The 27464-nt window shown below is 44.2% G+C and overlaps 1 protein-coding gene across 1 annotated transcript in view; it reads left to right on the top strand.

The window, feature by feature from the left end:
- Positions 1 to 27464, top strand: part of ARSB (arylsulfatase B) — a 180937-nt gene extending 153473 nt beyond the window's left edge. The window contains exons 7-8 of the mRNA XM_055536654.1: positions 23291 to 23413; positions 24581 to 27464. Of these exons, the coding sequence (XP_055392629.1) occupies positions 23291 to 23413; positions 24581 to 24846 (389 nt within the window). The 3' untranslated portion in view covers positions 24847 to 27464. The remainder of the gene's footprint in view (positions 1 to 23290; positions 23414 to 24580) is intronic.

The following is a 27464-nucleotide window of genomic DNA, read 5'->3' as shown; positions in this document are numbered from 1 at the left end:
TGTACCTGGTATAAAATCACATGTCTAGTATGAAAATGTAGATGATCACAATGAAATAGTAACTTCCCATGGATTTTGCTGGCTTAATTCTGCCCTGACATGGAGCTAAAATGTTAGATTTCCACCACAGATCAGAGGAAAATGCAGAAAGTAACTCATCAGCCAGGTAAACCTGATATGGCTGTAGGATTCAGTCAGATGCTTTCGTTACACAATCCGGCAATCAACGTGGAAAGCCTTGGTGTTTTCCACTCTCCCTTTCAAATGGGATTTATAATTTACTTGGGGTCTCACTCTCTAGTGCGCATCCCTTGGAGTAAACCAGTGAGGACCATCCTGTTTCTAAGAAACCATGTCTGGGTGGCGTTCTCACAAAACCTGGCAGCCAAGATTGAGACCCCCAACTAGACTCCCTTATCTCTGGCCAGGAGATAAGGGAACATTTCAGAGAAAATCAGTCATTCAATAAATATTTATGGGGCTCTTACTGAGCTAAGTCCTAGGAATTTTAGAGGAACTTGATGATCTCGTCCCTGCCAAGGGGCGTTGATTTTACAGGCGATTCGGCAGCTGTGTGGACCGCTGCTGTGAGCAGAGAGCCCTCTGAGTGAGCCGGGAGGTGGGAGGCAGGCTGTCAACTCCAGCCAACCCCGTGGGGACAGCAGGATCACACCCACAGGGCCATCAGCACCTGTGAAAGTGGGAACTGCCGACTTTGCCTCCTCTCCAGGGTCCATTCTGAAAGCACTGGGTAATTACCATTTCCACTGCTGCCTTGGGTGGTTGGGTTTCGTGTATTAATTACCTGCTGTGTCAAGAGACTTCCGCTGCTCCCTCTGAACTCTGGCTTTTTTTCCTCCCAGTGGCTGTGGCGCCCTGCTTATGAAGTCACAATAGTTCCTCAGCTTCCGTTTCTTCTGTGTCACATGAAAATCAGGCAGTTTCCAGCTTTCCTCTCTTCTCTAACTTTGTCATTGTTGTTCAGTCGCCCAGTCGCATCTGACTCTTTGCGACCTCATAGACTGCAGCACGCCAGGCTTCCCTGTCTTTCACCATCTCCTGGATTTTGCTCAAACTCATGTCCATCAAGTTGGTGAAGCCATCCAACCATCTCATCCTTTGTCATCCCTTTCTCCTCCTGCCCTCGATCTTTCCCAGCATCAGGATTTTTTCCAGTGAGTCAGTTCTTCACATCAGCTGGCCAAAGTATTGGAGTTTCAGCTTCAGCATCAGTCCTTCCAGTGACTATTCAGGACTGATCTCCTTTAGGATGGACTGTTTGGATCTCCTTGCAGTCCAAGGGACTCTCAAGAGTCTTCTCCAGCACCACAGTTCAAAGCATCAATTCTTTGGCACTCAGTCTTCTCTATGGCCCCTCTCTAACTTACCCTCTACTCTTTGCCCTTGGAGAAGCTTATGCAATTACATCAACCAAATTCTCTAACCTCAGTGGCAGGTGGGTTTGGAGGGGGTGCCAAGGCAAGAAGAAGAATGCAGTTGTTTGGAAATAAAGCCACCTGAGCTGGAGTGAAACAGTCTTTTTCTTTCCATTTCACAGTTTGGTTCCATCTGCATGAGCACTGACTAATCCCCAGAGAGAATCTCCCCTGGTGTTTGTTTCTTTTGGCAAGAGTCTAATTCTGAACGTATCTTGGGTGATATGTGTGATTTCTTAGTTTCTCCTTGAAACTAAGGGGGTTTTCTTTTCTATTCTCAAAATGTTAATGGCTAAAGAGTCTTAGAGCCATTCAGGGACTCTTCTTATACCCTTGGCTCACCAGGATGGCCACCGCTCTGCCAGCGGCCTTCAAGTGTGGGGTAAGGCCACAGAAATGAGCAGCAGGCCCTTGCTAGACCCAGAGCTCCTGACCTGCAGGGAATAACACTGGAGCACAGTTCGTAGTACCTAGGAGATGCTCAATAAATAATCATTGGATGGAAGAAAACCAATTCCTGACATGGAACCATGTTTAGAGTAAATGTTCAATAAGTATTTGTTGAAATATGCATAAATTACTGTGTTTCATGGAGGAAGAATTCCATCTTCATAGAGCTTGCCTCGTTTGAACCTCCAAAAGGACTCAGGCTCAATAATCTAGGAAAACAGCCATAGGCAGGGAAGCAGACGGGTGATCCAAGCCCTCCAGCTGAGAAGACCAGCACTGTTCCTGTGGGCACTTGGACGCCCTGACCTCACAGACGCTTGCAGGAGTAGAACAGGCCTGGGTGGGGGGCGGGGTGCAAATCCAAGGGATCCCTCTGCCCCCTGTGGTGCTCTTCGCAGCAGCATGTGCTTTGCTGTGCCAGGCCCCAGCTTCAGTAGCTTGAAGAGTCTAGTAATGATCAAGGGAGGCAGGGGTATGTGTGGAGAGCACTCTAGCAGCAAATATTTCTTTTGCAAGAGCCCAGTAAGCTGTTGACTTTCTCTCAAGTGTTCAAAGGCTACCAGAGGACTGACAAGCCAATTTAATCCTATTAACACAAGAAGCGTCCCCAGTGCAGAGGGAAATACACGACAGAGGAGTGTCAGTTTCTCCTTGAGAGAGCCAGACGGTGAGGGGAAATCTGTCTTCCAGGTCCCAGGGTGCCTGCCCTGTGTTCTTCCAAGACAAGCTCTTATCTCATCCGGGTAAGTACTTGCTTCACCCTCAGGAGAGCACACACAGCCAAATAAGGATGTAGATGCGTCCTCATGTGTGCAAAACAGCCCTCCTTCTCTTTGAGCATTCAGGAGGAAAGACCCTGGAGTTAGCATCTTAGGAGATACCAATTCACTGAAATCCATCACAAGAGCCTCACGAGATACCCTTAGATGGAGCAGTAGGACCGCAGGTTCATCCTGGCCACAAATTCCCTCTCAGCTCTCAGTGCAGACAGAAGAGACCGCAAGCTTTTAGTCTGGCCTAAATGCAGAGCTGGGTATTGGAGCAGCAGCTCCCACCTCAGACACCAACTAGCTAGGGCAGGGAGCTTAACTTCTACCCCTCATCTCTGCAAAGGGGGAGCTCAGGGTAGACGATGTCTAAGGCACGGAGGGAGCTCTAACATGCTTTATTCAATAGCATTGGGTTGGCCAAAAAGTTCGTTTGGGTTTTTTCTGTAACAGTGGAAAAACCTGAACAAGCTTTTTGGCCAGCCCAATACTTATCTCCTTAATTATCCTTGTGTCATTTCTCTGCACCTTATTCTTTTTTTTTTTTTTTTTTTTTTTAAAGTCTTCGCGTGCCCGGAGGTCGCCGGCCCTCCGGAGGAGCTGAGCCGAAAGTTACCGAAGCGCGCAGGGGGCAGAACCCCGGCCCTGCACCTTATTCTTTAGCAGATGTCAGATCAAGACACACATGCTGTTCCTGCATGTGTATTTCCCACAGTCAAGTCTTGGCTGCTGCCCTCTGTCCACCTGTCCCTACTTAGCTCCCTCCAAGTCTAACCACCCCTGGGAGCTCCAGCTCAGTCCCTTATTCCATAACATGTATCAGCTACACAGAGCTCAGCACATGTTAGTGCCCTGGGGAACAAAATGGCTATGGTCCCTGCCTTTTTTGGATCTTATACTTTTAGAGGAAGACATAGAAACAAAGTTATAGATGATTACAAATTGTCATGTGTATTATGATGAAAAATGAACAGGGCTTGACCTACTTTCATTTCAGAGGTGGAAAAAGACTGCCCTGAGGAAGTATTATTTGATCTGAGATACCTAGAATGGGAGTTGGAGAAGGAAATGGCCACCCACTCCAGGATTCTTGCCTGGAGAATCCTGTGGACAGAGGAGCCTGGAGGGCTGCTGTCCATAGAGTCACACAGAGTCGGACACGACTGAAGCGACTTAGCATGCATGCATGCATTGGAGAAGGAAATGACAACCCACTCCAGTATTCTTGCCTAGAGAATCCCAGGAACAGAGGAACCTGGTGGGCTGCCATCTATAGGTCGCACGGAGTCAGACACAACTGAAGCGACTTAGCAGCAGCAGCAGAATAGGAGTTAACCAGGCTGGGTTGTAGAAAGAAGAAAGAGTTGAGCTCTGGGTTGAGAGAAGAGCAGATACAAAGACACCTACAACCAGGAAGGGCCATCCAGAGGAACAGAGCTCAGTGTGCCCGAAGTGCTGAAAGACACCAGTGTGGCTGGAACATACTGACAAGAGGAGTGGCTAAGAGCAGAGGAGGGATGGATTCGCTAAGATGATGCAGGCATGGGGCACAAACCAAACTCTGTGACAATCCAAGCATTTCTCACTTGTGCAGAGCGCCAAGTGGGTCCTCCTGAGCAATAGACAGTTCTCTGCCCAACAGTGTCAGGGACCACAGCTCCTTCTCCCTTTGGCTCTGCCATTTTAAATGTGTGGCCCAGGCCAGCACACTTGTCTCCATGGAAGGCTGTGCATCAGAGGGCCTGGAGTTGTGCTCCCACCCTGTCCAGTCCGCTGGCCCACAGCGAGCTTCGAGGAGGCCAGGCAGCGTGGGAGGTTGTGATCCCAGGAGGAGGCACAGCAGAGTGTGCAGGCCCTGTGGGCCGCGTTGCAGAATGTAGGCGCTATTCCTCAGGCACCTGTGATACATCCGTCATCACGTCTAAACCTGCATGTCTAAACCTCATTCATCCTCCTCCTCAAAAAGCAGCCTCTCCTCCAGTCTTTGCTTCTTCTTTCAGCGATGCCATTGCAGACCTCATAGTCCTTTTCCCCGCCCTGTGGCCTGTAGACTTTCCTTCTGCCCCCCAGGCCTGGACTGTTTCAGTGCTGCTCACCCAGCAAGGCCCTCTGATTAGGCTCTTCGGCTCTGCTGTAGGATGCTAATTTACACATCTGCAGTGTGAAGTAGCTCCTCCCTGTGACTGTTATTCCTGGCTGAGATGTGTTTGCAGGATCCAGTCATCTGGAAAGCTTCATAATCAGGTCATCATGAGAGTGGAGATGAATCTTTCTAAAATGTGCCTTCCCTGCCTGCTCAAAATAATGTTTCCAGCTTCCAGTTACCTGCTGGAAAAAAAAAGGTTTAACTTCTATAGTTTGGGGGAGCTAAATCAGCCTATCCTTTTCAAACTGGTCATATTCTAGACTCCCTTCAGCCAGCCAAGGTGTCCAACTATCCTCCAAACAAATTTTTCCAAAATGCTCCGTATTTCCTTGATTCTGCATCCATGCCCTCAGGGAGGACAGATATTTCAAAGATCCTGACGTCCTATGACTTGAAGGTCACCAGCCTTCATCAGAGGCAGATGCAGTAACCAAATTAAAGGGGACAGACAAGAATCACTACCAGTGAGTGCTTTCTGAGAATCAGAACTATCCTCCAGAGTCAAGCAGACTTGGTGAATTCCCACCTCATACAGTTCCTCTCTGCTTGGGACATCCTATTCCTGCCCACCTGCCTCTCTGAATCCTGCCAATTATTCAGGGCCAGCACTCATGCCCAAGTCTCACCTTCTCTAGGAAGCCTTCCTTTACCCCACCGACTAGAAAATAAGCTTTCTGTCTTTGGAGTCCTGTAACACTCCCCAAAGTCCTTTACACAGTGGCTTGCAAATACGAGGTACTTGATTAATGCTTAAATTATTTACATTATGTCTTACCACTCCTTTGGCAGTTTTTCATATTTTCTCTTTTACTGACACGTATCCTTCCAATTCATACTGAACTTCTGGAGTAGAGCTGCTTTCCTCAATATCTAAAACAGTACCTGGCACATCCTCAAAAACAGAGATAAGTAATTAATGCTTTTCTATAATTCCTATAACACATAATTACTTCAGCATATCAGATGCCCAGAACATTCTTTTTGATTTCTTGTGGTTGTGGTCATTGTTGCTGTTGTCTGAATATATGATGTATATAAATGTAGAGCCTTTAGCCAGTTAGGGCAGAGCACAAGGTGAGTATTCATGAACAATAGCTCTCTTCCCAGTGGTGTTTCAGGGACCACAACGCCTTCCATCTTTGGTTCTGCTATTTTAAATGAGCAGCCAAGGCCACCATGCTTGTCTGCACGCAAGGTTGTGCACAAGAGGTTTTCTGGGCCCAGGCCCACTTGGGAGTTTTGGAATTCCAGGCCCAAAGGGAGATCTTTGGGCAAAACATTTGAAGGGGAGCCATGTCTGCCAGTGCATCCCTAGCCGTCTGTGGGGACCTTGCTACTTTGTTTCTTACACCCACCCAACTCTGGGTTTGTCCTGAAGGATTCAGTTATAAATGTTCCCATTTTCCTTTTTACAATACATTTTCCCCCCAAGAAAGAGGTTTCAGGGACTAGTGGCATTGCCTGAGGTCTGTCTTTTAAATATTTATTTATTTTGTGGTTTCAAAACAGTTGCATCTATTTGCAACTATTGAGTTGCGTCATGCAGGGTCTTTCCTGCGGAGGTGTGGACCACTAGTTGTGCGTGGGCTCCAGAGCACGTGGGCTTCAGGAGTTGAGGCACTCAGGCTTAAGATGTGCGATTTTATTTCCCCAACGGGGAATCGAACACTTGTCCCCTGCCTTGCAAGGTGGATTCCTAACCACTGGACCACCAGAGAACTCCCTGGAGGTCTTTTAGATTTTCCATGTTATTAAGATTTTTCACATGAAAAACTGTGCAAGAACCAGAGAAAGCATCAGACCAAAGAACCATGCCTGCAGGACCCCCCCTGGCTCTGGAGCTTGGATCACCAAAATCACTGCCAGGTGCGTCCTCTCATTATCTGGACCCCTGATACGACAGCTGATTCCTTGTCATTTCTAAACCTGCCTTCTTCTCAACATTCTTATTTGCATCAGATGGGAAATTCAGTCCTGTCTTATTTTTTCTCCCCATCTTAATTGGTTTTCCATATGCAGGCCTCAGAAACAGAGCTTTGCTGTTCACATCCTCCCTTAATGTGACGAGGCTGACTCTAGTGTTGGGGAAAGAGAAGAAGGGGTGCGGGTAATGTTAGAGGGGAGTTCCTCCCACCTGCTTTGGGCTTCAAAAAGGCAACCCTGCTGCTGGGAAGAGAGTGTCTGTCCAGACTGGACTGGCCAGCCGGGAGTCACACTCTGCCCCTTGGAGAATCATGTGAGGTGCCTGACAGTCCGCATTCTCAGGAAACTTTCAGGATTCTGGATGTGACAGTTAATACGGGTTTTCCGGGAGAGGACCAAGGCTTTGGGCATCTCAGGCTGCCTGTCCGGTGGACTCCTATCATCCTGCTGCCAGATTCAAACCAGCATCTGGAGACTCACGAGTGTTTAAGGCAGGTCCTCTATGGAACCGCACCTTTTTAAGCTGATCTGAAGCATTATTGGGACCTCTTTACCACTCACTCCATTGTTGCTAACTCACCTGGAGAGCAAAAAACACCCTCTTTTTGACGGTCTCGGATGTGTTTCCAGTGTTCTGTGGAAAGTGTGCTCTGAATCCTGCTTCCTGTGAGAACCCAATAGTCTCAGAATACAAAACAGCCTTAGTTTCAACTGGGCTGCTGCCAAGAACTCGAATAGTCTAGAAAGAGTTGTCCCAAATTTTTGCTTTTTTCCCTTTGGCAAGCAGCACCTAGTGGTCCTCATTTCGGTGATTATAGGTTTGTGTAACATGCTAGGGTCTGGGCCACAGAATAGCCGTGCTCTGGAGGGCTGTCCTTGGAAGGGCGCCAACCGGCTGCAGTTTTCTGCACTGTAATTGCTGCGCCTGCTGCCCCAGTTGGAGATCCGGGGTCGGGAGGGGCAGCATCTCCAGCTGCCCGCGAGCAGCCGGGCCCGCCTGACAGCCGTCACGGACGGGTCCCATGGGCAGAGCCCCCTTTCCACATGAAGGATTAAATTAGCATTATTTCTTCCTCATCCGAAAATGTGCTCAGAGCCTAGGCACTCTTTCCTGCGCCCCAGAGTATGAACTGTGCAACACAGGAAGAGTCCAGCCTTCAGCAAGGCATCTTGGACCGTGAAGCTTTCGGGTTGGGCTTTCACTAAATGCCATGTTGGGGGCAGGGGAGGCTTTCCTTCTTTCATCCCTAGCCAGAGAACAGACGGCTGAGCCTCGTTCATGCTCATCATCTTAATCACAGGCTGAAGATGAATATTTTTGGTTAGTTTCCCTCTTTTTTTATATATACACAGTGCCTATTTATAGCTATTTGCTGACAGACTCTTACCAATTACTTGAAAAACTTGTATTTAGAGAGAGACAGACTGAAAATGTGAGTTCAGCGGATCGCCATGGTTCTGCATTAGATTAGCCCTCTGTGGGGCGGGATCAGCGTGGAGACGGTGGTTGGCGCGTGAGCAGTGATGCCGGAGCTGGAAATGACCGTCTGTTGTCATGTTCTCTGGAGGTTGATTAGAGAAAACTCATGCTCTTCTTTGTTTTTTTGTTTGTTTGTGTAGCACTTGCATTTCTTTTTTAAATATTTATTTGTTTATTTGGTGGCGGGTCTTAGCTGTCGCATGAGGGCTCTTTCTGGTTGCAGCCCAGAGTTAATGAGCTCTAGTTCCCTGACTAGGGATTGAACCCAGCCTGCCTGCATTGGAAGCTTGGAGTCTTAGCCACTGAAACAATGGGGAGTCCCTCTTCTCTATTTTATCTTTATTATTACCAGCTCACTGGATCCCCCTGTTACATGTCTTACAGGTTTGTATGTTCTAAACCCAGTGGCAATACTGTCTCCACAGCTGTCAGTGACATCCTATTTGCCAAATCAAGGCCCTCCTTCCCTGCTTTCTCATGCTTCCCCTCTCTGACATGAACCATTTTCTCGAGGGAATATTTCCCCTGGATGCGGAGGCATTCTTGTAGCTCACTCCTCCTCCATCTTTGGGCTCTTTCCCTTTCTGCCTTGCCTTTCAAACATTGGTTCTCCCCAGGGTTCCGTCCCCCACCTCTTTTCTCTTCTTAGTCTGTATTTTCTGCCTCTTTTTCTGCAACATGAAGAGGTGGAGATCTGGCACGCCGCTTGGGAGTCCAGGACTCGGCAGTGTGTAAGGCAGTCAGTGGGCAGCCGCCTAGAGAAGCAAGCTCTCTTACAGGCAGGCAGACCCACAGGCTTGCTCAGACTCGTGGCCCTCCTCCTCATGCCAGCTACAGGGCTGAAGAGGGGCAGGGGGGCTCGTGGGAGGCTGAGATGTGGTGGAACCAGAGAGAGTACTTCAACTGTTGTCCATAGAAGAGAGGGGAGAAATAAGCTGAACCTATTTTGATGGCCAAGGCCAGAAACAGGAGAAGGATGTCAAATTCCCTACCTCCAAACGCAGGATTGCAGCGTAATTAGAAGGGCAACATGTGAGGCAAGGAGGCTGGGCTCCAGCTATGTGGTCCCTGGGTTAGAGATGCAGGGAATTGGACAGACAGAAGAACCTCTGGGTAAGAGATGAGACTATGGAGTCTTGCGTACCCAGGGAAATGTTAAACATTGAGCTTGAGGGAGGGAAACATTGATGAGATGAACAGAGAAAGGAGAAAAAACAAAAGAGGCTGGAAAATAAAATGACATCAGGTAGGAATGATAACCAACTCCGATGGAGCAGTTTCTCTGTGCCAGGAACCCTGGGGCATGCCTTGCAAGCATTTTTTTTTAATTTAGAAATGGAAGAGGAGGAAGATGCCACGGGGAGAAGAAAATTTCAAGCCACTCCCTATCCCTGAAACATCATGGTCACTTTTTCTTTACCGTCGCATCGTTCTGTCCTTAGGGCCCAGCTGAGAAAGCGCCACCTTTCAGCATCTTCCCAGGCAGCTAGCATCCCCTTTGGAATCACCTAACACTTTGTGCATTTTATTAACTCAGTCAGCAAATGTTCATCCCACTATTTTAGAAATTTCTGCTTTTTTAACAAAAATATTTTATTATTACCTGCTAGACCCCATTTTTCTTTTTCATGCTGAAGATTTAGTAATGAGCACCCAGAATGATCAACAAATAAATATTTGTTTAATAGGCAAATGAGTGATTAGTATAAAATAGGATGCTTATTCAAGATCCATTTGAACCCACATAAAAGCAGATCTCTGATCAACCCATTTGCAATATAAATTGCTTAATTTACTATGACAGCCAAGTTGAGGGATTCCCTGAATGGTGGTTTTCTATGGCTTTATTTACACGACTCAATTGACACTTCAAGTTAATGTCAGACAGCAACCAACTGTTTAAGTTCCCTGTAATGCAGGCACATTCTCTGAATACTTACTATGCACGATTCAATAAAGATTAACATTTGAACCGTGTCTAGGCTGAGCAAGCCACATCAAACTCTTTTTTCCCTAGGACTTTTATAATATCAAATATGGACTGAATGAGTAGGTGTCAGAGAAACTGACTTTGTAAACCAAAAATCATAAACCTAGATCCACTTGAAATATATGGAGTGCATATATAAAAATTATGAGCATTTTGATTTTTCCCTCGTAGGTAATAAATAACATGTGTAATATTCCTCCTCACCTTTTTCTGATTAGCTTTATGTCTGGTGTACTTTCCCCAACACTCCTGTTTCATGTTGTAAGGATTTCACCAGGGAGAGACAGGATTCTAAATAAGTAGTGTGGATGTAACAGTAAACTTGTAGCAATCAGGGTTAAGTCCAGGAATGAGAGACAGGATGAATTCCAAAAAAAATTTGCAATTTTTTTTTTAATATTTACTCATTTATTTATTTGGCTATGTCGGGTCTTAGCTGCTATACATGGGGTCTTGGTCGCATCATTGAGTACCTTTTGTTTTGGCCCATGGGCTCAGTTGCCCTGTGGCATGTGGGATCTTAGTTCCCATACCATGGATCAAACTGACATCGCCTACATTGCAAGGCAGATTCGTAATCTCTGGACCACCAGGGAAGCCCCCCTGCTGAGGAATTTTTCATGGTGGTCAGGCCTCCCAATTTTTCCCTTCTCTGGGTACTTACCAGCAGGGCTGCATGAGCCCCACGGGGTGGGGGTGGCCCCGAAGGGCAAAGGACATGTGACCCACCATATCCCAGACCCACAAACCAGCTGCACCATCCCTCAGTGCCAACATGCTCCCATGTGCCCAGCCCCCTCACCCTTAGCACCTGTGCCCACGTGGTGCATGTAACAGAATGCTCTGGGCTGCTTCTACCCTGGGAATCCATGGACGGTGAAGCCAGGTGGAGATTGGACAGCTCTCCTTTTTCGCTGGTTTATATGATGGGCAGCTCTACAGTGTTTGTTTGGAGGGAAGGGCTATGTAAGACCGTAACAGGTGTAATAGATGCTGCTTGCTGAAGGGGATGATTGCAGGTCACTGAAGCCTGGGCAACCCATGTTGGCAGGTTGGGCCAGGCAAGAGACCAAGGCTGAGCTGTGCTGGGTTCAGGGAGAGCTCAGTGCTAAGGTGACTGCTGGGGTCAGGTGACCCCAGTACAGAACCAAAATTGGGAATTCCTGTTTTATCTCACTCTATTTTCACAATTTTGCCCAGACCTCCAGTTTAGCGTATAAGATTTAGGTGATGTCACCACATTTTTTTTTTTTGCATAATTTTCATTCTCTTTCTTCATTCGTTCCTATACTCGTTCACTTTTAAACCACTTAATTTGGATATGATTGATATACAAAAAGCTGTACATATTTATTGTATACAACTTCTTGGGTTTTGACGTAAGTATACATCCATCAAACCAGTGTCACAGTTTATGCCATAAATTATCCATCACCTCCAAATGTTTCCTCCAACCTCCTTTGTTTATTATCATTGTGTGTGTGTGAGAGAGAGATAAGAACACTGGACATAAGATTCCACCTTCTTAGCAAATATGTGAGTACACAGCACAGAGTTGTTAAGTGTGCACCCCATGGTGTACAATAGGTCTCTAGGACTTAAGTTGGGTAACTGACAGTTTGTACCCTTTGACTGATGCCTTGCGATTTCCCCTCCCCTTTTCTTTGCTGTGTGTGCTGAGCCGCTCAATTGTGTCCAGCTCTTTGCAGCCCCATGGACTGTAGCCCACGAGCCTCCTCTGTCCATGGGATTCTCCAGGCAAGAATATTGGAGTGGGTTGCCATGCCCTCCTCCAGGGGATCTTCCCAACCCAGGTATCAAACCCAGGTCTCCCTCATTCCAGGTGGATTCTTTACCAGAGAAGGCCACCAGAGAAGCCCCCCACCCTTCTTTATACTTGTCTAATAATACCTTGTTCCAGCTGATGTAGATCTCAGTCATTACAGAGTCGGGTAATTGATCACACCTTGATTTTGATGGCTCTCTGTGGAAGGCCGCAGGTTTGACTTGAACTGAAATGCTTTCTTTGAGTTGGTCAGTTTTGTCTGTGTGCCCAGCCTGGTGGCAAGTGCTGTGGGAGTTTAAGAAACATGTAACCGGGACTTTTGTACTTACACTTACCGCCAGTAGGATCTCATTTCATCCTCATAGTCATCCTGTGAGGCAGGCATTATTTTTATCCTCATTTGACATACTTGGAAACAGGAAGTCAGAGTGGTTAAATGATTTAACAAGATAATAGGAAGAGATTATTCTAAAGGCCGCTGAAATGCACAGTGGTTTCTCCAAGTTCCTTTTCAGAACTAGAGAGTAATGGCACGGGGAGTGCTGCTGCGTTTCTCAAAGCTCTGTCCATCCCAGTATTCGAGCCAGGAGGGCTGTCTCTATGACTGTTAACAGCTTTCCCCGCCTATTTCTGAAAATTAAGTAAAGTGTCAGCTCAGAGTGTGGGGGTTCCAACAGTGTTTTTCAGGAATTATTTTTAGAGAAAAACTTCCATCTTTAGATCCAGAATGATGTTTAAAGATCAACTCAAGACAACAGTGAGCACATTGGCATTTGGACATGTAAGTCTTCACCATGCAGTGAGATGGGAGGCAGCCTTGGCCTAAGGCCACAGTTTTCGAGACAAGAAAAACTGTGAGCAGACTGGTGCTTTGATCCTCATGTGTGTCCCACGTGTCCCCGCACATGTAGCCTGAATGCACTATGATCTGGGCAGAGGAGCAGGCAGCAGGTGGTGGGATTCAGACTGACTAGCACCTTAGTGACTTGAACTTCACCTTGAGTTCGGGAGTCCTTGAACTTCTCTTGGATTGAAGAAATGATCAGCCAATCAAATGTTTATTGTAAATAAAACTTTAGTGTAATAAACTTTAAGAGACAAATTTGACTCACGTAACAAACTGACTCACAGAACAAGCCACTTCAAGAACTTTTAAGCACCAAAGGTGAAGGCAGTTGTTGCAGAGTGCATCACGTGAAATACCAGGCGGGATGAATCACAAGCTGGAATCAAGGTTCAATAGGAGAAGTATCAGCAATCTCAGATAATGTAGATGATACCACTCTAATGGCAGAAAGTGAAGAAGAACTGAAGAGCCTCTTGATGAGGGTCAAAGATGAGAGTGAAACAGCTGGCTTGAGATTCATCATTCAGAAACTGAGATCCTGGCATCTGGTCCCATCACTTCATGGAAAATAGAAGGGGAAGAAGTGGAAACAGTGGCATATTTTATTTTCTTGGATTCCAAAATCACTGTGGACCATGACTGCAGCTACAAAATTAAAAGTCACTTGCTCCTTGGAAGAAAAGCTATCACAAAACTAGACAGTGTATTAAAAGGCAAAGCCATCACTTTGCTGACAAAGGTCCACATAGTCAAAGCTATGGTTTTTCCAGTAGTCACATATGGATATGAAAGTTGGACCATAAAGAAGGCTGAGTGCTGAAGAATTGATGCTTTCAAATTGTGCTGCTGGAGAAGACTCTTGAGAGCCCTCGAACTGCAAGGAGATCAAACCAATCAAGCCTAAAGGAAGTCAACCTTGAATATTCATTGGAAGGACTGATGCTGAAACTGAAGCTCCAATACTTTTTCACTTTGATGTGAAGAGCCAACTCATTGGAGAAGCCCCTAATGCTGGAAAGGATTGAGGGCAGGAGGAGAAGGGGATGACAGAGGATGAGATGGTTGGATGGCATCATCGACTCAATGGACATGAGTCTGAGCAAATTCTGGGAGACAGTGGAGAATAGGAAAGCCTGTGTACTGCAATCCATGGATCACAAGAAGTCAGATATGACTTAGTGACTGAACAACAACAAAGTTGTTGCTAATTAAACTTAAATCCAACCTATTCACTAAAAGTATACCTGAAGAGATTGCATTTCAGAACACAGTTTGATAATCAAATGTCTGGGAAAGCTTGGGGTTTTCCCCATTAGCACAAGTGATTAAGTTTGCTAAGTAAATATCCATTGTCATCAAAGTACAAAGATGGCATCATACTAGCATGAGGAATAAAATGGGTCATTAGAGATAGAATGAAATTTTAAACTGATCTTTGTGAATTATAAAACAAACAAAGCAAAAACAAATAGAGTTCAGTGGAAATGAATGGCAGACCACGAAACAGGGCAGAAAAGAAAGCCTCAAAGTGACAAATCAATGCTTCCACCATAAATGCTTTTCTTGCCAGTCCTGTTCAAATTCTGGAACATGAATTGGAGAACAAATAAGTCTTCTCCAAATGCAGACCAGAGAAATGATTAGTTTTCTTTTTTTTTTTTTTGTTCGGGTATAGTAATGAATTTACTTTCCTCTTCTTTGTAAAGTCTTGAATAGAACAGTACATAAAAGAAAAAACTTACATTAAACTGATAATAGCTAGCATTCAGTGACCTTTATTGCCAGACATTATTACTTATTTCACAGAGTTACTGCAAGAATTAAATGATTTTATATACATAGAATACCTACCACCATAGTTTATGATTTCCAGTAGTAAGTGCTTCTAAGTATTAGCTGTTATTATCTTTCAATAGTGATAGTGTTGACAATAGACCACACACTGTGCTAAGCAGTTTGCCGTTGTTCTACTAATTTCATTGATAGTAAACTGAGCCAAGGGAGGTTAAGAAAGTTGCCCAAGATTTCACAATGACATTTATTGTGCATCTACTATGTGCTAGACACACTGCTGATAAACATTTTCGATGCATCATCACATCTAGGCCACACAACTGCTCTGTGAAATAAATTATATTTTCCTGGTTTTACAAATGAGGAGACGCCTAAGGTCACATAGCCAGTGAGTGATGGAGCAGATATCCGAATGTGAGCAATCTGGTTCCCAGAGTGTGTGCTCAGGACTGCTGTGCACGGTGATCTTCTGGGAGAGAGGTATCAGGACTCACTTCCATCCCCAGGCCCCTTCCTTTTGTCTTATGACCATTCCCAGCAGTGCTCTCCTGCAGTGTTAGAAGGTTGCCTCTTGCTAGGCCCCATTCTGCAGCCACAATTAATCCATTCTACTCAGAAGTTACAGAGAGAGAGACCCAGACAACCCCTCTTGGCTATGCACCAATGTTGGGACACATGGCAACCTGGCTAGTTTTCTCTAGGAATGGAAACTTTTGTTTTAAGATTTTTTTTTTAATGTAGACCATTCTTAAAGTGTTGATTGAATTTAATACAACATTGCTTCTGTTTTCTGTTTTGGTGTTTGGCTGCAAGGCATATGGAATCTTAGCTCCCCCACAAGGGATTGAACCTGCATTGGAAGGCTAAGTCTTAACCACTAGGCTGCCAGGGAAGTCCCAGAAACTTTTGCTATGAAATTTCCATTTCTTATTTTCAAGTCAGCTACTAACATAACTTAATATAATATTTTATTTAAGTCTTGTATAGTTAGAATTCTCAAAGGTTATACACCAAGATGTTAACAGCAGCTAATAAATGTACAGGTAATTTTAATTTTCCTGTTCATAGATTTTTGTGTTTTCCAACTTATATAAATTACATAGTCAGAAAAAATATATTTTATAAAAATACAATCAAAGACTAGATGGTTGTTTCCCAAGAGTCAGGAGGATGGGTTGTACAGCCAAGAGAGCAAGATCGCCTTCTGTGAACCCCAGGCAGCATCCCCAGTGGTCCAGGCAGCCCCCAGTCCCTTCCCAGTTCGGTGACTCTGCCATCTGTGATGATTAGTGTGTTTCAAATTATCTTAGCCACAGGCTCTTTTTTCCAAACAAAAATATAGAGAAACACAATCTATTTAGCAAATATATATTATGGATTCTTCTTTAAGGGTTAAACTGTGCTGATAGAAATGGAGTTAGAACCCTAGATCCTCACCTGTTAACCCACCATCCCATCTGAAAGCAACTCCCGTAGTGCGTCTGGAACCCCTCTGGCTCTGGAAAACACACTTCTCCACTGAACCTGTTGGTCCACCTCATTCTGGAAACTTGAACTCCAGAGGTTGCTCAGAGATGGAGCTCTGTGCGTTTACTATATATTAAGCAAGATAGTGATTTTCTTCGTGTACTCTAAATTTTTCTGCTGATCTCCTTCTTTACATCCAAAATCAATACACAAGGCTAATCCATCTTATAATTGAGTATTCCTGTCTGACCAGAATGATTTATCATCTCAGAGGTGGCTTTCAGCTCGGTAGGGAAAGAGAAAGGTGTGTTTGTTTACACTTCTCTCTGAACTCCCCCGTTCCTACCCAGAGGTTAACAAATGCAATGCCCTTTTCTCACCCATCAAGCGGATGGATGGAATGGTCGGCACTTCTGCATCGTGGCCTAAGCCTTCTGCCCCCCAGCTCCTGTGCTGCCCTGTTGCGCTGGTCTCCTTCCGTATGTTCTTGTATTCTCTGCCTCATTGCTGACAGTTTTCCTTCGGCACTAGTTTCTTTCTGTGGGCTTCTGCTGTCCTCTTGCTTCGCTCTCTAGGCAGCTCATCCGTTTCCAGGGTTCAGTGATCACTGCATTCCGGATAGCGCTTGCGTCAGTATATGCCTTCAGTCTCTCTTACAGGGTCCAGTGTCTTTGCTCCGTGTGTAGTCGATATCTCTCCCTTGGGTTCACATTAATTTTTCAAAGTCAACATGCCTAACTCTAGATCATGTTATCACCACTGTTTCCTGCTCTAAAATCTCTATTCTGCCAATGTCAATATTTTCTTTATCACCAAACTTGAAACCTTGAAATTTTACCTTTTATACTCTATAGTCACCAAAAATCTTTTTATTTTACCTTCAAAACTTCTCTGAGATGTGTCTTTGCTCATCACTCCATGTCATAGAATTTAAGGACACAATGCTTTCTTGTCACTTAGTTGTTAATAAATAAATATTTTCTGAATCTGGGCTTCCCTAGTGTCTCAGTTGGTAAAGAATTGACCTGCAAAGCAGGAGACCCGGGTTCGATCCCTGGGTCAGGAAGATCCCCTGGAGAAGGAAATGGCATCCTAGTGCTCTTACCTGGAGAATTCCATGGACAGAGGAGCTGGCAGGCTACAGTCCATGGAGTTGCAAAGAGGCAGATAGGACTGTGAGACTCGCTTTCACTTTTACTTTTCAAATCTGGATCTAGTCCAACTATGTCAGAAAAATTCTGAAAGTCATTAACATTCTAAGAAATCTCTGTTTCTTGTCTTCTGTTTCAACCATGTATTTAATACACTGTCAATTTAATAATGAAGACACCAATTTAATAATTCAATACTTCCACATATATAGATACAAAAATCCTCAACAAATACTAGCAAGTAGAATTCAGCAACATATAAAGAGGGTTATACAACATGACTAAGTGGGTTCATCCCAGGAATGTAATGATAGTTTAATAGCTAAAATCGATTAATATAGTATATTGATAGACTAGAGGACAAAAAATATTTAGTAATCTCAGATGCAGAAAAGAACTTTTGGCAAATGTCATACTTTTTCTGGATAGAACACTCAAACTGTCAATAAAAGGAGACCTTACTCAATTTGATAGAGCATCTACAAAAAAAAAACCTATAGCTAGCATCCTACTGAATGGTGAAAGTTTGAGTATTTTACCCTAAGATCAGGAATAAGACAAGGATGTTGGCTTTCACCATTTGTTTCAGCATTAAATAGAGATTCTAACAAGGCAATTGGGTAAGAAAAAGAAATAAGGTATTCAGATTGACACGGGAGAAGTAACACTATCCATATCTGTAAATGACATGAGATTGTATTTAAAAAATCCCAAGGAGTCAACTAAAAGACGACTAGAACTAATAAACAGGTTCTACAAGGTTGCTGGATCATCGAAAAAGCAAGAGAGTTCCAGAAAAACATCTATTTCTGCTTTATTGACAATGCCAAAGCCTTTGACTGTGTGGATCACAATAAACTGTGGAGAATTCTGAAAGAGATGGGAATACCAGACCACCTGACCTGCCTCTTGAGAAATCTGTATGCAGGTCAGGAAGTAACAGTTAGAACTGGACATGGAACAACAGACTGGTTCCAAATAGGAAAAGGAGTATGTCAAGGCTGCATATTGTCACCCTGTTTATTTAACTTATATGCAGAGTACATCATGAGAAATGCTGGGCTGGATGAAGCACAAGCTGGAATCAAGATCGCTGGGAGAAATATCAATAACCTCAGATATGCAGATGACACCACCCTTATGGCAGAAAGTGAAGAGGAACTAAAGAGCTTCTTGATGAAAGTGAAAGAGGAGAGTGAAAAAGTTGGCTTAAAGCTTAACATTCAGAAAACGAAGATCATGGCATCTGGTCCCATCACTTCATGGGAAATAGATGGGGAAACAGTGGAAACAGTGTCAGACTTTCTTTTTTGGGGCTCCAAAATCACTGCAGTCGGTGATTGCAGCCATGAAATCAAAAGACGCTTACTCCTTGGAAGGAAAGTTATGACCAACCTAGAGAGCATACTCAAAAGCAGAGACATTACTTTGCCAACAAAGTTCCGTCTAGTCAAGGCTATGGTTTTTCCAGTGGTCATATATGGATGTGAGAGTTGGATTTGAAGAAAGCTGAGTGCCAAAGAATTGATGCTTTTGAACTGTGGTCTTGGAGAAGACTCTTGAGAGTCCCTTGGACTGCAAGGAGATCCAACCAGTCCATCCTAAAGGAGATCAGTCCTGGGTGTTCATTGGAAGGAATGATGCTGAAGCTGAAACTCCAATACTTTGGCTACCTCATGCAAAGAGTTGACTCATTAGAAAAGACCCAGATGCTGAGAGGGATTGGGAGCAGGAGGAGAAGGAGACGACAGAGGATGAGATGGCTGGATGGCATCACCGACTCGATGGATGAGTTTGGGTGAACTCCGGGAGTTGGTGATGGACAGGGAGGCCTTGTGTGCTGCGATTCATGGGATCGCAAAGAGCCAGACATGACTGAGCGACTGAACTGAACTGAACTGAACTGCACAAGGTTGTGCAGTAGAAGAGCAATGTACACCAATCAGCTGTATTTCTGTACAGTAGCAATGAACAAATCAAACATGAAATTAAGAAAATAGTTCATTTGCAATAGCATTGAAAAGAATGAAACACTTAGGAGTGAATTTAAGAAAAGAAGTACAAAAGCTATATTCTGAAAACTGTAAAGCACTTAAAGAAGACCTAAATAAATGAAAAGATATCCCATGTTCATGGAGTAGAAGACAATATATTAAGATGGCAATAATCCTCAAATTGATTTATGAGTTTAATACACTTCCTAACAAAATCCCAGCTGACTCTTGGCAGATTATTGATTAAACTGATCCTCAAATTCATTAAAAAAAAAAAAAATTTCAAGAAACTCAGAATAACCAAATCAATCTTGGAGAAAAAAACAAAAACATTGAACTACTCATACCTCCTGATTTCAAAACTTACTACAAATAATTACAATAATCAAGATACTGACTTAAGAATGTAGACATATAGATACGTGGAATAGAATTGAGAGTCTGGAAATAAACTCTTACATTTACAGTCAACTGATTTTCAACAAGAATGTCAAAAGCATTAATTAGGGAAGTAATAGTCTCTTCAACACATGGTGCTGACACAAGGGATATCCACATGCAAAGAATGAAGCTGGGCCCCTCCCTCTCACCACATACAAATATAATTCAAAGTCAGTCAAAGATCTAAACAGAAGTACTAAACTATAAACTCTTAAAAGAGAATATAGATGTAAATCTTCATAACCTTGGATGAAGCAATGATTTCCTAGATATGACACCAAAGCATAAGCAGTACAGTAGAAAATTAGATAAATTGGGATTCATTAAAATTTAAACCTTTTGTGCCTCAAAAAACACCATCAAGAAAGTGAAAAAGACAATCCATAGAATGGGAGAAAATATTTGGACCTGATGAGGGACCTGTATCTGGAATATATAAAGAACTCTTACAACTAAATAATGAAAGGATCTGAATATACTTTTCCCAAAAAAAGAGGATATACAAGGGGCCAACAAACACATGAAAAGATGCTCAACTTTATTAGTCATCAAGGAGATGCAAATCCAAGCCATAATGAGATACAACATCATACCAAATAGGCTGTAACAAAAGACAGGCAGTGATAAGTGTTGACAAATACATGGACAAATTGAAACCCTCATACACTACCAGAGGGACATAACATGGTGGATATGTTTTCAAGCAACCTCAGATCCTGTAGTATTGTAGTATTTACTCCTGAAAAAAATCTGGGTATAAGTGGACCCATGCATTTCAAACCCAGATTGTGAAAGGTCAACGCTAATAGCAAAAATAAATAAATAAGTAAAATAACCCAAATTCCTATTAAAGGGGAATGCATAAATAAAATGTGCTGTTTTTTTTTTTTTTTTTTTTCCTCTGAGTAATTCTTTTTTTTTTTTTTTTTTTTTTTTTTTTAATTTTATTTTATTTTTAAACTTTACATAACTGTATTAGATTTGCCAAATATCAAAATGAATCCGCCACAGGTTTACATGTGTTCCCCATCCAAAATAGGAAATAATTAAAAGGAGTAAACATACATATACATATATACATCATCTCTGAGCTCTAAAAAACACAGTAGTGGATAAAAAACATGAAGTTGCCAAATAGATATAGCATAACACATACATGTACATTTCTAAAGTGTAGAACTACCATGCATTATTCCCTGACACATGTATCTGTTACTGTATCTTTAAATGGCTAAAAGATGCACTGAAGTCATGATAGCAGCAGCCATTGGGGTAAAGGGTGAAGAGACTGGGATTGAAGATGGAGAAAAGGCATCTGACACTTCATCTTCATTGACTACTTCTCTAATTAAAAGAAGCAGATATAACAAAATGTTAATATTTATTCATTCTGAGTGACAGCGCACAGGGTGTTCATTATATTATTCTTTGTACTTTGCTTTTTGTTTAATTTCTCCCAACAAATAAAACTTAAGGAGATAACAGCATCTTTCATCATTTAGTCTTAGCCTTATTTATTGTTTAGGTATTTTATGTTCCTGTTTGTTTTAAAAGTAAATGTATATAAGTATAGCTGAGATAGCTACATTTCCTTCCTTTGTTTATGTTCACAAAGCGTATTCCTTTTATTTAACATTCTTTGCTATCAAAATGTGGTTTTTATATACAAACTTGTGAGCAGTAGATTATGAGTGCTCACAGTTCTACCACAGTCTGTGTGTTAAGAATGTACTTCCTATGGTATGTATGTGTGTGTGTTCAGTCGTGTCCAACTCCTTGCGACCCCCGGACCATAGCCCGCCAGGCTTCTCTGTGCATGGAATGTACAGTCAAGTGGACATCCTCACACACCTCGATCGCTAGAAGCATCCACTTGTATCGGACCCAGCATAGCCATGAGCAAACAGAAACAAGAGGTCCAAAAGAGTTCCTCTTTGGTGCTGATGATTTGTTGGTGCTGACTGTTAAGACTGAAGGTCTGAAACTGCCGATGTTTATTGGCTCCGTCTGCAGTACGCCTCTCATTGCCACAGTTCTGACAAGAGGATGGGGCTCTGCCTTTTCCACCAGTGACAGAGCTTCCCGCACTAAACTGCACACAGCACAGAAGTCCCGCGCAGGCAGGGTGGAGGGCACTCTCACAGTCCCTTATCACACAAAGGTGAAGCTGGGCAGATGGTGGCGAGGGCGCCTTCACAGACACACCACCCACTGCAGCTCTTAGGCATCGGATGGGGAGTCTGGCAAACTTTGGAGTTACACACCATATTTGAAAAGTAACAGATGAATGTGGACTTAAAGCAGACTAATGATTACAGTTAAGTGCTAAGGTGAGATGTTTAAACATGCACAGGTAAGAGGGGGGGAACCTCCATACCTTACCTTTGGGGATTCACCAGGGTCTTCAACTGGAGTGGAACTCAGGTCTCTCTCGCTGAACCTTATTTGCTCCTCCCCACAAGCCGGAGCAGGAGGAAGTTATCTAAAAGAAGAAACTGGGCGTGCTCAATTTGGACCCTTTTGTCTGTCTAATTTTGGAGCCAGCCTGTCCCTGGGATACATGTCAATACACAAGGGCCAGTTATTAGCACGGCCTCCCTGCCACAGATCTGAAGCTATGTTCTTTTCAACCAGCTTTATCAGTAACAAAGGCCATATGTTTAGCCCCATCCGTCTGGCCTCTTACCCGTCAGTTGGTTCCAAACTCAAGAGAGAAAGAGGGAGCAGGTACTATCAAGTGTCCCCCCCCACCACAACCTGATGATCAATTAATATAAAACCTCAAGAGTATAAATTAATATAACCCACGATATCAATGGGGTGCAGTATAGGTGGCACAGTGATAAAGAATCCGCCTGCCAGTGCAGGAGACACAGGAGACACTGGTTCGATCCCTGGGTCGGGAAGATCCCCTGGAGAAGGTAATGGCAACCCCCTCCAGTGTTCTTGCCTGGAGGATCCCATGGACAGAGGAGCCTGATGGGCTACAGTCCATGGGGTCACAAGGAGTCTGACATGACTGAGCACGCATGACCACATGACATCAACCAATAATATATATATACCAGAATGATCTTATCTGAATAGTTAACTGAGCATTGCTCACTTACTTTTAGATTTCATTAGTGGGGTTAAAAAAATAAATGTACGATTTATTATGGCATGCTTGAATAACTTGAGACAGACTCCATTAAGATGTACATTTTATAATGTATCATATTATCTACATAGGTATACAAGTGTACACAGGTTTATTTAACTCAATCATGCAATAGCAAAAACAAAAGGTACCATAAAAAAGAAACCCTGCACGCTGTCGCGGTACACAGGTCGGCAAATGGCCATCTGGACATTGGCAGAACACAGTGGTTTTAAGGTTGAATTAATGTTCTAATCTCCTTGGGATTTCCTTTATATTTGTGGTGTTTTATGACTGATGTTCCATGTAACTTGAGCTCTCTGTTTATATTTAATAGAAGATTCATTCCTGTGGCAGGATACACATTTACGCTCCAGTGTTGAATAAAAGCTACTGTTCTGCAGGAGGGATATAAAACGTTGATTTATAATGACACGTTCCAATAACAGTGATCTAATTCTTCCAAACCCTCTCCCCAGGTCCTGGGAACAGCATGGCTCTGGCCAAGGATGAGTCTTCCCTTCTGGAATATTCAGCCTTCAACACATCTATCCATGCTGCTATTAGATACCAGAACTGGAAACTGCTCACAGGCTACCCAGGTAGAAGGCTTAGCATCTCCCACCAGAACAGCTGGGAGATTTTCCAAAGAATAGCTGCCTTTCGCAGAACACCATCTCTGGACTGCTGAATGAGAGGGAGGGGTGTAATCTCGTCCTACATTTTTAAACATTAGGAACTAACTGTTGAGGTGGTGGGGGCAGGCGGAGGCTTCCTAGGTGGCAGTAGTGGCAAAGAACCCGCCTGCCAATGCAGAAGATGTAAGAGACGTGGCTGCAGTCCCTGGGTCGGGAAGATCTCCTGGAGGAGGGCATGGCAACCCACTCCAGTATTCTCGCCTGGGACTCCCATGGGCAGAGAAGCCTAGCGGGCTACATGGGATCACAAAGAGTCAGACACGACTGAAGCGACCTAGCACACATGCATGTGGAGGTGGGGGGAGGGCGAGAGGAAGAAACACAGCTCCAGGGCTTCGTGGGAAATAAGGATTTCAGATACACATGGCCGGCAAGCACAATACGTCTAGCTGCCAAAGACAGTCTCTGAAAGAGACATCTTCAACCAAGGGTATAGTGGGGAAAAGGGGTTGCTTCCCCTGAGCACATTCTTTAGAGGTGACATCTTTTAAATATTTTTATGGTGTGTGGTTTGACGGTTAAGACTGTGATGCAATTAAGCAGTGTTTATAATGAGGCCCTTTTTGATGTTTGCAGCAAGACAGTCCTTCATTGTTTGAGAGTGTCCCATATTTGTAAGACATTTTAGCGTCCCTGGCCCGTGACTACTAAATGACAGTTGTACACACCCCAAGCACCGCCCCCAAGTTCACTGTGACAACTAAAAATAACCCCGCTACACACACACGTGCATGCACACACACACAGATATACACACACATGCACACACATATACACTTGTGCATACATACACACTTGTGCATGCACACACATGCACACACACGCATGCACACACATGCCTGCTATTTCCTGGAAGCCCCAGCCCCACTGTGAAGCAGTGAGACATGTTTAGTTAAAGCCCCAGAAGTCAGAGTCTGAGAAAGATCTAGACATAGCATCAAGGGCCATGTTTTTTTTTTAATATGTCCATACCCACAACCCAGCTCAACCTTATCCCCTAGACTCCTTCCTTGAAGATAGATCCTACCTACAATGCTTCTCCTTAAATAAACTGTTGTATTTCTTTGCCAGGCTGTGGTCACTGGTTTCCCCCACCATCTCAGTATAATGTTTCTGTGATACCCTCATCGGACCCACCAGCCAAGACCCTCTGGCTCTTTGACATTGACCAGGACCCCGAAGAAAGGCATGACCTGTCAAGAGAATATCCCCACATCGTCAAGAAGCTCCTTTCCCGTCTGCAGTTCTACCAGAAACACTCCGTGCCTGTGTACTTCCCGGCACAAGACCCCCGCTGTGATCCCAAGGCCACTGGGGCCTGGGGCCCTTGGATGTAGGATTTCCGGCAGCCTGGAGGGCAGCCTGAAAGCCTCTCTGTTTGCAAGCTGGACTCCAGGCCTTCACTCGTGTGATTCTTGTCTCGTCTGTTCTCCCAGCCTGGGTTCTCTGGGCCCTGCTCTTGCTCCTAAACCACCCTGAGTTGTCTAATTTCAACCCTTAGTGCAATTGAGGTGCTGATAAAATCTGAACACTGATGCTGTTGGCTGGGGTATGTGTCCAGAGGAGAGGGTGACTGGGTTCACCCTCCCTTGCCTGATTATCTGCGGGATTGCTGGGAATTTGACTTAAAAGAGGAAGTTACCGAGTCTTGGAGGCTGGAGCAGCTGGTTCTTTTTGCCTCACAAGTCAGATGTTAGATTTCCCTCTGCAATAGCCGGGTTTTATTGGAGTGATTCACGTTTCTTGTAACAAATGAAAGGGTTAGACAGTCGCTAATGGTTCTGTTGGCCACGGGTTCTCCCTGCCTGAGAGATCCTGTTCAGGCATCCCCTGTGAATAACCCGCCTTGGTTCCCCCCTTGCTCATGCATCTCATCACTCACCTCATCACTCATCCTGTCATGGAGCATAAGGCTCGTTTCATTATTAACATGAGTTTGGCAATACGCCTATTCCTTAGTTTGGGGCTTTACGATTAAGAAATGTGTTTTTATCCCCCAGTTTTTCCCAACCGTTGCTCATCTTGTGTGGACTGCCAGCTACCCCCACACCCTCTGTGGTACTTTTTCTGCCCTTTCTTCTGATTCAGGCTTCCTGCGCCTGGGAAGGCCGCTTTGCTTCTGCACTCTGAGCACCACTGGTCTCTGCTACGCTGCTGAGGCCTGCCTCCCCTCTGCCCCGGCCCTGAAGCTGGAGCGCTACCCAGAGAGACGGCGAGTCTAGCTCTGTGGGCACGTTCATGGCAGCACTCGGGTCTCTGTCATCTGCTTGGAGATATTTTTTTCTAGTTGCATGGAGTTTATTCTCATGATTGTGGCTAAGTGTCAAAATATATTTAGTTGCACTGCTCTTCCCTAGAAGTGAGGAGAAACCTTGGGAAAGGATAATACTGTCCTGAGGTGATGCAAGTAGTAGGCAGTTTGAAAAAGGAACTGGCCAGCATGTGGGATACTGGACCTCGATAACACAGAAGAAGGTGTAACCATGGTTCTCTGTTTTCTCAGTTTTACTGCTTGTATTGAGGTTGGGGGAAGAGGATACACAGTTTGATCTTCCAGCTCTTTCTCAGCCCCACCAATGTCCTACTAACATGAACCAGTCCAGATGAGCTTCAAAGAGTGTCAAACTCAGGAAAATGTGGCCAAAATCTGCATACCCTTTTTTTTGCATTAACTCCACTGTTTCATTCAATGCTTATCTCCAATGCCTGGATCAATGCCTGCTGTGTGGAATGCGCTCAGTACACCTTTCTAAAAAATAAGTGAGTGAATGAACAAATGAATAAATGAGAAAGTTTCACATCAGGGAAGATGCTAGTTTAATGAGCTGAGTACTGGGCTGAATATAAGTATTTTCCAACCGTCACTTTTCTGTTCTCAGGCTGCCCTCCTGGGGCAGGAGCACAGCGCACATATCTGGGCGGTCTAGGACACCATAGTGAAGTTGTGATGTCTTCCAGAGGGAGAAGGGCAAGAAATATGCCTGCTGCAGGGACTCTTCTGCCAATAGTCCTTAGTTCTCATCTGCAGAGGACGCTGGAAGCTAAAACCACCAAATAATACAATATGGGTCATGGCACAGCCGCCCTTCAGTTCAGCAGCAATATCCTCTGGTGACAACTGGTTTGTGTTAAAATACGATGAATGGAAAGAAACAGTGCTAGAACTAATGACCCCTGTTACCAGCCTGTACCCCACGCCTGGGCTGGCGGGCAGCTGGCCAAAATGCTTCTAACTCACTCCCAAGCCTGTGGCAGATGTTAGGAATAACTGAGCCCAGTGTTCCTTCTGGACCCTTCTAACCCCGGGGTGGAGGCACTGTTGATGCTCTAAGATTGGAGGCCGTCACTACACAATAGCTGTTCTCTCCCCCTGCCGTGCTCCCAGCAGCTGCTCCCAATCCTAGGTCCTTGATTGCTGGGTACCGTGCGGATGTTCTGCACACGATGGACTCAAAAGGAATCTTAAAGACCAATTTTTTGGTAAAACTTTTACTTGAGATCTTACGTTATCCATAATAGAACGTCATTGGGTTTTCTTATTCTGTACTGGAATGTAAACAGATTCACAGGTTGTCACTTGAAGTATTAACGGTGTTTCTTTCTGATTTGGTTTACCTATGGTTTTGTTTATTTAATTTCCTTTTTACTACCTGATTACTCCAGATGTAGGGGACAAAAAATTAAATTTATCTTTGGAAACGTGTCAGCCATGAGTATGGGGTTTCCATTTGGGAGATGGAAGGTTCTGGAACAGATAGTGGTGATCGCTGTACAACATCATGACGCACTTAGTGCCTCTGAATTGTACTTTAAACGGTTCGAATGACAAATTTTAAGTTGTATAGTTTTTAACCACAATTCCAAAACTGTGTTGGCCTGTTTTGTATCCTGTGAATTTTAACTGAAAAAAGCTGTTAAATAAATATAACAAAAAATATCAGAGCTGAAAAAAAAA

The sequence above is a fragment of the Bubalus kerabau genome, chromosome 10 (assembly GCF_029407905.1).
Source record: "Bubalus kerabau isolate K-KA32 ecotype Philippines breed swamp buffalo chromosome 10, PCC_UOA_SB_1v2, whole genome shotgun sequence".
NCBI classification, from domain to species: Eukaryota; Metazoa; Chordata; class Mammalia; order Artiodactyla; family Bovidae; genus Bubalus; species Bubalus kerabau.
This window is presented reverse-complemented; position numbering and strand designations above follow the sequence as displayed.